Raw genomic sequence first — 12,440 nt, forward strand, 5'->3', positions numbered from 1 at the left:
CTGTCCTTTGTACAGGATTATGTACTTGGCTAATAAATCAAATTTTCAAGACTTTTTCAGAATATTTTAGTGCAAAATTATGATAAACTGACAGTTCTATGTCTGTATTGAAATATTTATAACTGTTTGTAAAATGTTTATTATTTTATTGATGTGTTTTCAATTCTCATAATGGAACTATGTATATGATCAAGAATGAGTTTTGCTGACTTTAAAAAGTCATGAATTGAATTTTTATTACAGCTATTTGTTGTTACCAAGGCTATGGTGGAAATTGTTGAAAACCATAGAGTTATCTTGTTATGTGTAGAGGACCTATTTAATTTGGACACACCCAGTCACTTTTCTGAAGATTCCTTCTCAAAAGTTTCGTTTCTTTAGCTATAACTACTGCCGTTACAATTAGAATGTACTCATTTGTTAGGGCTACCAGATGTCATCTTTTTTCTGGACTTCTCCTGCACATTTTATGTCCAACACCCAGGAGGAATTTGAAAAAGTTTTAAATGTCCTACATTCTCAGCATTACATAATTTCCATTAAGAAAATATATCTTTATGTTTTAAGAACAGGAATTTACAGAGAAAATATAGAAAAATTGGCTCTCTGGAAAATAATACTTGAAAACTCATGTAGATGTCATTGATTATGAGTTTTGAAATTTTTCATTGTAAAAAATGCATTATGTGAAGTGAAAATGCTTCAATGTCACATTATTTGCTAACGTTTTGTAGTAATATGCAGTGGAACTGTGCTTTTACATTTTCCCACATCATACATTCATTTGTCATGGTTCTAATAGAGCAAAAATTCCTAGATTTTCATTTTCTTGCATTATAAGTTTTTTCACCTTGGTTCCCTGAAAAATGTAAAATTGAGGTTTCACTGTTACTGCAATTCCTACATTTTACTTATAGTGATCTGGTAACTCTATCCTTTATGGGATATATGTATATTAATATGTAACTATTTCTGTATTGTTAAGTAATCATTAAGAAACTGGTAGCATTATTTTTGTTGTCTTTCAAATGTAGCTTATTGTACTAGGTAAGCAACAAAAGTATGTTGCATTGTAAATAGTAGGGATGGGCGGATATGAAATTTTCGTCGATACCGATAAAGTACCGATATAAAATTTACCAATACCGATATTCTACCAATCCGATATAAAATTAGAAATGGTCCTTGAAGAACCTGAAAGATTCATTGGCCTCCTTAATATATGTGTGCTTCAAGGTGACTGCAGTGCAAAAGGAATTGCATATTTAGACATTTACTTTTTTAGAAAGTTGGGCACGGATATTATCCATAAAAATTACAACAAATTGGCAAAATTTTGCACTAAATTATCATATATTTATCGATATATCGGATCGGTAAAATAATCGGTAATTTTACCAATAAACCGATACACTGATATGTCTATATCGGCCGATACCGATAGAGTACCGATTCATCGGTCCCATCCCTAGTAAATAGTAACAACATTGAGCTGTGCTATACATTAGTATATTGAGTGCTCATGCAATTGTTTTTCTCCCTTGCAGATCTTGTTCATGGTAGGTCGAGGACAGCTGAGGCCTGCTTTGAATAAATTAAGATCTGATACTCCAAAAGCTTTGAGAAGACTGTCTGAAGATTGTATAAAATTGAATCGAGAAGAAAGGCCTTTATTTAGACAGGTAGATATTAATGAATTTTGTGACATTAAAAATTAGTTTTATGCTGTTGATATATTATTTGCATCTCTTGCATCATAGCCAGAAATTTCAGTACCTTTTGTTTTATAACCTGCTGCCACCCAAACAAATTGCAAATTGCAGAAATAGATATGTATTTTGTCTCATGGAATAGATGGAAAGTGACATGCCAAAGCTTGCATTTTTTTAATTTATGTGGAAATTGTTTGAATTTAGTAAGATTGGAACAATATGAAATTTTTGCAGGTAACAGTAAAACAGTAATGTATTTTCCCATGTTATCTGGTTTATCACTGGTAAACCAACTTTTGTCATATTTATAAAAATTGCCTCAAAATTTGAAGTTGTCGAACTTCTGTTTTTGTTTTACTTGCATGCATGCATTGGTGTTTTACTTCTATTCTATCTAATTAATATATTATAAATATATGCAATAAATAAGAATTGTTGTGGTAAACCAGGCAAAATTTTCAGAATACTCTACTGCAGTAAAGTACCGATATCAAATTTACCAATACAAATAACTGATATTCTGCTGATATTCAGGGGCCCGTAAATAAAAAACGTAAAATGTGTGAAACGTAAAAAGCAGGAAAACTTGAGAGGGGTGAAACTCAAGTGTCAGTAAGAAATGACTACACAATCGACTTTTTAGGGGGTATATTGTATCAAAAATTATTTAACAACAGGAAAGAAGTATGATAATGAATTTCTAAGGACAAAAGCAAGACGTGCTGTAAAAGTCAATGACGGATTAACAGAACCCACTTTCGAGGGTAGGGACTGTGGATGACTGCTTCTAACTGCCGCCTATTAGTTCAGTTTATGCATGTGATCATGTGAGATCTCAGTTTACTCTGTAAACTGGTAAATATTTACTATTTTTAGCAGTCTCGGGTAATTGGAGGGATGGGGTGATCATTTATAGCTGGATGCCAAGCATCTTTATATACTGCAATCAAAGTGTCCTGAAGACATGCAGAATGGTTCAGATTCCACTTTGAGCTGCATATGTATCCAGTCCCAATCAGTCCAACAGCATGAAGTGAACAAAACAAGCTATGTCAAACTTACTCATTTTTAGATGTCGCAATACATTATCAGTGACGCACACAGGATTTTTGAAAGGGGGAATGGGGTTACGTATATTTTTTATAGTGGTCAGCCCTCACTTTGCCATTTTTTTCTGCCTTTGACTTCCTTTTTCTTTTTTTTAGAAATATTGGCCAGAGGGAGGGGCCATAAACCCCCTTCACCCCCCTTTGGACACACCACTCATTGTTATTTCATCCATGTTAATTGACGATTTATTATTGGATTTAGAAGTTTTGCAGAGGCAAATATCGTTCCCACCAATAGTTTCCCTGTAAATAACGTGTTTCCTTTTTTTTTTTCCTTCTTTTTTTTGTCTTCCCGTCAACGTTGATTTATTTTCAACACGTGAATGGTGTGAAGGTTGCCGAAGAAAAGCGGCTATTATATTATTCTTAGCATCATGTGCATTTCCTTCCTGCACTGCTCTGTTTGTTCAAGGTGTTTATCAGATGGAAGAACAAGAAGGGAAAAAAAATAGGTTGTCTTTTTTTTTTAAAACTCCTCCCTTTGTATCTGGTGTTTCCTATGGTCAAATCAAAACAACCTTCCCAGGCAAGATTCAAAACAATGCCAAGTGAATGAGTCATAGCTAGAGGCACATATTTTTGGTAAATAAAAAAGCAAAATTTCGGTACAAAAACGGAGTCAATTTCGGGTTCAAAAGCGGTAAATAAAATGAAATATCGGTGTTATAGCGGTGAAAAATTGGATGAAAAGTGGTATATAAAAAGACATTTTGGTTTTAAAATTGTGAATATAATCCTAAATTTGATTTAAAAACTACACTTATTCCACAGAATTAACATTTCACTTCTAATAGCACATTTATGTAGTTATAAGAGTATTAAGTTTATTTCTGTGTAAAGGAGACCATTTTTGCTTCTCCAATATTAACAGCAGAATTAATCAATTTTCCGGGAATTGCATAACTCACAGGATACTTCAGACTTCAGAAAGTGTCGCGTCGGTATATAAATGGTAAATTTCGTGTTTAAGAGTTAATTTCGCTTTTTGCAGCTCATTTCGCATTATTTCGTGACAAAACATGGTCACAAAATGCATCTCACACCTTTCAAAAACATGAAAAATTAACACTAACATGTGTTTTTTCAAATTTCGTTTTTTCGTCAAAAACGAAATATGCATGCCCCTAGTCATAGCTCTGGACCCTCGAGACAAAACATTGGCGCCTGTTGCCAGCTGCCTGATGCTCGCATACATCCCTCCGACCAGTTTGTAAGGGGAGGAAGGAGAAGGGGGACAAAAACAGATGGTGGAGTGGCGCTGAACAAGTCTTATCAGAAGTGTGCTTATTCCCGGCCGGCCAAGTTGCAGAAAGAAAGAAAGAAGGAAGGAGAAGAATCACTGCTTGAAGTTCTCCCATGTTGTCATGTGCATCTTTTTTCCACTTGCAGTATGCTATGTTTGTTTAATGTGCATATTCAGATTGAAGAGCATCTGCGTAATTTTAGATGCCAGATGAAAGTCTTTTTGCCTTTATGTTAATCGGTTAAGATGTCTCGTGTAAGGGTGCTCACTTCCACGCGAGCAAGAAAATCAGGGCAGAAATACTTGGCACTTTTCAGTAATTACAAGACTAGTGATTGGGGATGGATGATATCGAAAATTTGATATTGCGATATATCATCACAGATAATACGATACTATATTTTTCCGTATCGTGATATCAGTGATATATTGTCTCCACAATATATATATATTGCCAAATATCGTGATGTGATGATATATCGCTGACATATATATACAGGGTGTTGCAAAATACCTGTTACAACGCTTGGGAGGTGATTCGACAAGTAAAAACAAGGAAAAAATGCCATGTGAAAAAATGTCGAAATCGGCACCGTTTGCGAGTGACAGGCGTGCGAAAATCGCCTCACACCATGTGTAAAGCACAATAACTCAAGAAGGAAGAAAGATATCAATGTCGGATTAAAAGAATACAAAGAAAGTCGTGCCTGACGAATACAATGGTGCAGCAATTGAGGCCCAGTGTAAATTGCGCAAGGGGACTCTCAAAGACAGTGGGGAATCCCCTGATGGAAAATACAAGAAATTTACTACTATTTTCTACATAATGTTGAGATCGGAATGTAGGCAGTAAAAAATGACGACGTATGTCCACATGTCCCACTACTGCTGGGACACCGTCCCACACTCGGGAAATAGGAAATTCACTCGAAAATGACGCTATGCCGTCAAATTACGCTCAGATTGATTTCAGCTAATTGATACAGAAAGCCCCACTAGAGGCGCTGTGAGCGTAGGTCACCTGTTACGTATTAGTGTTGGTGGATACTACGTAGAGAGTGTAGTCGACCGTTGTTTTTCCTGTCTTGTTCTGCGTCTCGCAGCGTAGAGTTTAGTCTGGCGTGTGTGTGTGGTTGAATTGCGCCAAGGAATATTGTACGTAGATTACGTATTCCCGTGTTCTTTCTCGGTTTGCAACAACTGCGTGGACACCTGTGTGACATTACGTGGGTGCTAATCACGGTAGTTCTGATCCGTCACTCGGAGGGAAAGTGCCCCTGTTGCTGGGCAGTTCTCGAACAGGACAATGGTGGAGTACTCTACCCACGAGCTTGCTGATATGCATCTCGTTTATGGAGAGGCAAACCGAAACAGCCGTGAAGCACGGCGTTCGTATCACGAACGTTTTCCCAATAGGCGGTTACCAACACATGCACTCTTTCAAAGACTTGATGCTCGACTGCGTGAAACTGGATCTCTACTACCCCGTTGGTGTGATTGTGGAAGACCCCGCACTGTGCGGACTGCAATTTGCAGACGAGTTGTTGGACGCGATACGAGACCGTCCTGACACCAGCACACGTGTCATTGCTCGTACTCAACAAACCCACCATAGCAATGTGTTCCGCGTTCTTCAGGAGGAGGGATTGCACCCATACAAATTGCATAAGGTGCACCACATACTGCCCACGGACTTTCCCCTACGCATGGATTTCTGCCAATGGTACGTGCAACAAACTCTTGCCATTCCAGATTTCCCAACAAGAGTTTTGTGGACCGATGAGGCAATATTCACCAGGGACGGCATGTTCAATAGCCACAACAGCCACGTCTGGGATATGGACAATCCGCATGCAATCATTGTGCGCCATCATCAACATAGGTTCGCAGTGAATGTGTGGTGTGGCGTAGTAGGTGACCACTTGATAGGCCCGTACATTTTGCCCTCTACTTTGTGTGGTGGAAATTATCGGGTGTTTCTACATGACGTATTACCTGAACTTTTGGAAAACGTGCCACTGGCAGGTAGACAACGTATTAGGTTTCAACACGACGGCGCCCCCGCACATTTCGACCGGGGAGCCAGAGTCTTACTCAACGATATTTTCGGCGATCGTTGGATTGGCAGGGGTGGACCTTTACCGTGTCCACCTCGTTCCCCCGACCTCACACCACTGGATTTCTTTGTGTGGGAACAAATGAAAAGGCTCGTGTATGAAACTCCTGTGGAAAGTGCTGAGGATCTCGTTGCTCGTGTTAGTGCCGCTGCTGGTACAATTGTTGACATGCCAGAGGTATTTGCGCGTACCAGACAATCAGTGCTTCGCCGATGCCATCTTTGTCTTGAAGTCAATGGCGGACATTTTTAACAACGTCTCTGAGTATACCGGTGTTTGTGATCCCCTATCAGCACCGCATAGTGTCCTTTAGTGAAAGGTGCGAGTGAAGATGCTGGATATCGCTGTACTTCATACCGTTGATCTGCATGTGCGGAGGTTGTGCGCTTCTCAGTGGAATCCCTTCCAGATGTGCTGTGCCTGGAAATGTTACATGCCTTCGAGGATTACCCACTTTCTTTGGGGAGCTCTCTTGTAGTATATGTATATGTACAGCCTGACGACATTGTTTAACTTTTGTTTCTCGTACTGCAAAGTAGTGTGTCAACATTAAGGGATTGAAAACGTTTTTTTATGATTTTCCCGTATTTTTTTCCATTTGGGATGGTGTCCCAGCAGTAGTGAGACATGCGACAAATTGTTTCTTTTTAATCTTCGTACCGCAATGTGAACCGTGTACAACAGGAGATTTGCAGTTATTTTCCTATTTCCCGGGTGTGGGACGGTGTCCCAGCAGTAGTGGGACATGTGGACATACGTCGTCATTTTTTACTGACTACATTCCGATCTCAACATTATGTAGAAGATAGTAGTAAATTTCTTGTATTTTCCATCAGGGGATTCCCCACTGTCTTTGAGAGTCCCCTTGCGCAATTTACACTGGGCCTCAATTGATGCACCATTGTATTCGCCAGGTACGATTTTGTTTGTATTATTTTATTCCGACATTGATATCTTTCTTCCTTCTTTAGTTATTGTGTTTTAAACATGGTGTGAGGCGATTTTCGCACGCCTGTCACTCGAAAACGGTGCCGATTTCGACATTTTTTCACATGGCATTTTTTCCTTGTTTTTACTTGTCGAATCACCTCCCAAGCGTTGTAACAGGTATTTTGCAACACCCTGTATATATATATATATATATATATATATATATATGTATATATATATATATATATATATATATATATATATATATATATATATATATATATATATATATATATATATATATATATATATATATATATATATATACATATATATCGCTAAAATATCGTGACGATATATCACCAACACGATATATACAAATATGACTACATACAGGGCAAGTCAAAATGATGGGCCCGATTACAGAAATTTATTCTGTGAAATCTAATAAACATATGTTATTGTGAGACATGCGTTTCGAAAGGTTAACTTTCAAAGTTTAGTTTCCATGAAGTGTTTCCACTTTCTACCGCTAGGAGTCAGCAGCGAGCAGGAAAATGGCATTGACTGGAGAACAGAGATCTTCCTGTGTGCTTGATTATCATTTGAACAAGTCTGTGATTAGTGTGCAACGACATTTCCATACCAAATATTGGAGAGAACAACCTACGGGGAAGGCCATTCGTAAGTGGTATGAACATTTCAGATATTCTGGCTGCATCTGTAAACGAAAATTGACTGGCCGTCTGTCGAGTGGGGAAGAGACAGTGGAACGAGTGCACACATGTTTCGTGCAGAGTCCACAGAAGTCCACCTACCTGACAGCGAGAGAACTTCAACTTCCACAGAAAACTGTCTGGCGGGTTCTGCGGAAACATTTACAAATGAAACCCTACCGCTAGCAACTAGTTCAAGCCTTAAAAGACACTGATTATGCTTTGCGCATGTCCTTTTGTGCTGATTTCCTCACATTAATGGAAACAGATGGGTTCTGTGAGAGGTTAATTTACAGTGATGAAGCAACTTTTCTTCTTTCAGGGAAAGTGAATAGACACAACGTAAGGATTTGGGGAACTGCTAACCCCCATGAATTTGTGGAACACGAATGCAATTCTCCCAAATTGAATGCCTTTTTTGCCATTTCCCATGAAAAGATTTATGGGCCCTTTTTCTCCATGAACGTACTGTGACAGGACTTGTTTTCCTTGATATGCTCCAACTATGGCTCCTTCCACAGCTTGCAGAGGATAGCACAGATTTCATTCTCCAATTTGATGGTCCCCCTGCGCATTACCATGGCAGCAATCTGGACGATCTCAATAGGATATTGGAACAATGTTGGATAAGCCGTTCATCTCCGGAGGATCGACCTCTCCTTCATTGGCCACCTTGTTCCCCCGACTTGACCCATGTGATTTCTTCATGTGGGGTTTTGTCAAGGATCATGTTTACGTACCACCACTTCCAACAACATTGGATGACCTGCATGCCCGCATCACAGCAGCCATTGCTGATATTGACCGCAACATGCTACACAAGGTTTGGCAGGAGATAGACTATCGGCTTGATGTGTGCCATGTTACGCGAGGTGCTCACATAGAACACTTGTAATTTGTTTGAAAAAAACTTTGACAGTTTACCTTTTTTAGCACATGTCTCACAATAACATTTGTTTATTATATTTCACAGAATAAATGTCTGAAATCGGGTCCATCATTTTGACTTACCCTGTATTGCCGACATGGTATATATAGCCAAATATCATGATGATATATCGCAGACACGATATATATAGCTAAAATATCGTGATGATATATTGCCAACATGATATATATTGCTGAGATATCACCAAAATATCGTGACGATATATCGTCTATTAGTTGATATCGCCTGGATGATATTTTTTCAATATCGCGATATATCGTCTGGATGATATATCGCCCAACACTACTAGTGATGATACCATAGGGAGCATGAGAAAGCAACCCCCCCCCCCCCCCCCGTGTAAATGAGATAAAGGTGATGGTAAAGTTTCCCATGCACTTTGCACCATGCTGTGACGCATATATAGGTAGGGGGATGTGGAAGATGGTGTGATCAGCACCATGCTCTGGCTGCCTTTACCCCACATATTCATTTTTTTTTTGGCCAATTTGAAGGTGATGTGATCAGCACCATGCTTGGGCAGCCCCCTTGTTCTTTTGGCCGAAATACGCATTTTAATGACATTTAGATATGCACTAAATTTGGCTGCTCTCAGAAAATATTGCCGCACCCCTTGTTTATTCACTCATTTTTCCTGGCCCCATCACTTTACAACATACGAGTCATGCAATATGCATAGAGAAAACATTATCTGCCTCATGTAGAAGAATCATTTATCCCAACTTCACCCTCCCCCCACACAATTGATTTGACACAAATATTTTTCCATCAGTCAGTAAAATATCGCCCTAACTGCCCATAGAAAAAAAATGATCACTTTAGCTTGTGGGTTTTCACCTTCATTCTTATTGATAACCAAATGATATTGCGTTTGTGAAAAAAACTTCAGATTAAAAATAATTGAACTCTCATACATCCAATCATATTTCCTTAGGAATCGAAATGAATTTCCATTGATGAAAAAGTGCAGTTGTCATCAGGTATGGCAAATCCTTAATTTTTTCCATTTTCAACGTTACAAACAAGAAGAAAGGAAAAGGTTTTACAAACAAGTCCCCCCTCTTTTTTTCGTTCCCGTCAACTAGGAAGGATTCAGTAAATGTGAGGAAAGAAGCGAATGGTGATCGAGTCTTGTTGTCAATTTTCCACTTCCGTTTCTGTGGAGGGGAAGGGCGATCAAAAACACCTGTCACACGTATTGTGTCCAAACTCTAGGGACGGCAGCATTTAGAGAGAATCGGTTTGGCAACAGTGCACTTGTTGTCTGAACCTGCGGCAGAAGGATCACATTTCATCTTCATGGGGAATGCAAGAAGTGCTGTTTTCCCTTCCTGTCCCTCAAGGGAGGTATGCCAAATGCAAGTTGTACCCTGCCCCCCCCCCCAACCTTTCACTGAACATGCCTCTTCGATCCCTCCTCTCACAGGAAAGCCTAACATCTGGTAGTTCAAGGTCACGTGGTGAATGTAACAGCTGCAAAAGCAAGAGAAGGGAGGGAGGAGTCGCGTAGTCAACATAACAGGTTTCTGCCAAATTTTAAGACATCGTCACGGCTCGGAAAACATAAAGCTGGAAACAGGAGTTAGAGTGAACATAAATTTGAGGTGAACGTCCTATTATTTAACATTGCCTTTTGCCAGGGCCGGACTGGATGAACGTATTAAGCGGGAAAACGTAAAATGTGGGAACGTAATATCGGGGTTTCACTGTAGCTGAAAATGTTCCCAGAAGAACCGTAATGATTTCATTCATTTCCTTAATTGAGGTATGCTACATGACAACAATTGATTTTTTTAAGTATGTTTTGAAACACATGAATTGTGGCTTTCTTCTCTTAATATAACAAAATTGTCAAATCTTGCACTGGATTAAAGGTTATTTATAGAAATATTGGATCTTTAAAATTATTCGTAATTTTAGCAATTGAACTAAGTTAGTGATTTGGTTAGTTTTAAAAATATGCAACCATGAGTAATGACATAGCATTCATGTAGATGTGAAATTACACGATTTTTGTTGTATATGTGTTTTTTTTTCTTTTATCAGATTCTTGTTTCACTGGAAAGTCTTCTGCGGTCTTTACCGAAAATCCATCGCTCAGCTTCAGAACCAACTCTCAACCGAACACAACTGCAATCAGATGACTTTTTATATATGTGTGCTTCACCAAAGACACCAATAAATTCCCAATTTGGAGTGTTTCCATTTTACTCTATTGGAGGAAACATTTAAGTTGTTGCCATAAAACAAACTGTTACCCCAAGGTGGTAGAGGGAGTGGCGTGTACAGTTCAAGACAGGTGCCAAAGAGAGCCAAGCAGATGCACGGTGGTGCACCTGCATGCATCCCCTCTCAAGAGACCAGCTTCCTGACTCCCGTATTTATTTGGCCATCAAGAGACCTAGTGCTCTAGAAAGAACTACATATGTAATAATCCTGCATCATTGTGCTTCATCTATTCTACTTTGATCTGTACTGAGGTGGAAAATAATTGCTGGACTTAGCAGCAGAGTAGATGGAGAGTGAAGTTCATTAAGGAATTCTAAAGCAAGGCTTGTGATATTAAAAATTTCAGACTAAAAGTAATAGATCTATTGAGTCGATGTCTTCTTACTAGAAGATTACCTCGATAGTGTTTATATACTCAGTGCTGACTTTCAGTAATCGTTTAGAAAGTCCAGTACTTTTGTGCATGACACGTGCATGAGCAAAGACTGAGTAATAATGTAACTTCTGTTATAAGATGTGAAGAAAAAGTGGTGCGAACATGACATACAAGAATATCAAATATTTTTGTTTCATTTTATGCTCAGTGAACTGTTTTGTTTGGCATATTGAAAAAGTTTCTCATATTCTAAAACAAAGAGATCAAAAAGTTTTTATTATGTTACCAACTTCTATATGTTGTAAAGCCAAAGTAATGAATTTAAATAGAAGCCTAATTTTACTTTTAAAAAAAGAAAGATGATGACCTGCTGTTGTCAAAATTAAATGTCAGCAGAATAATTTCTTTGTTTTTATGTTGCAGTTAGTACCTCTTCACATTTTTTTTTATTTACATGTTTAAGAAGAGATAACATGTTTTCTTTTAGCATTTATATAATCACACACCTGTGTTTACTTTTCTCTGTGATATTATAATACAGTAATTATATTAAATATATTCCCTCTCCAGTACAAAAATGGTATTAGGTGATGTAGGGGAGAAGTGCAACTTCTTTGTGAACTTTTTTGTGATAACTGGCTTTATTTACAATAAGTGCTACTAAGACACTTACCTTTACAGTAGCTTTAGACCCTGAAAATATACTTATAAAATATTTACACAAGATAGTTGAGCAACTTTGAAATTTGAAACTTCAATCCTAACATACATACACAGTGCAATTATATGATATTTATTTGAAGTTGTCCTTTGTCTTTATCCACAAATCTCTTTTGTTACATTTTAAAATAACACATTATTTTTCTAATGCTCAATTTACATTCTTGTTTTGGAAAATGAAAAACATAGTGATTGTTATGCATATGCTCAAGCAAAGTACTTACAGTTGCCTGCAAAACTGGTTTCAATTTTTTTTATTACTTTTGATAGCTATTGCCACTGTATTTACCAGAATGACTAGAAATCATTTTCACAAAAAAGTAAGTCCTTTGTTTGATT

At 38.0% G+C, this 12,440-nt stretch overlaps 1 protein-coding gene across 4 annotated transcripts in view; it reads left to right on the top strand.

Annotated features, from left to right (window-relative positions):
• Nucleotides 1-12,113, top strand: part of Raf (serine/threonine kinase raf oncogene) — a 70,332-nt gene extending 58,219 nt beyond the window's left edge. For 3 of the 4 annotated variants that reach the window (XM_083117792.1, XM_083117793.1, XM_083117794.1), the window contains 2 exons: nucleotides 1,548-1,682; nucleotides 10,823-12,113. In XM_083117792.1, the coding sequence (XP_082973918.1) occupies nucleotides 1,548-1,682; nucleotides 10,823-11,008 (321 nt within the window). In that variant the 3' untranslated portion in view covers nucleotides 11,009-12,113. The remainder of the gene's footprint in view (nucleotides 1-1,547; nucleotides 1,683-10,822) is intronic. The other variant, XM_083117795.1, reaches the window with a different exon arrangement.
• Nucleotides 12,114-12,440: the final 327 nt, after the last annotated feature.

This window comes from Lepisma saccharinum, chromosome 2 (assembly GCF_977018435.1).
Source record: "Lepisma saccharinum chromosome 2, izLepSacc3.1, whole genome shotgun sequence".
Classification (NCBI taxonomy): Eukaryota; Metazoa; Arthropoda; class Insecta; order Zygentoma; family Lepismatidae; genus Lepisma; species Lepisma saccharinum.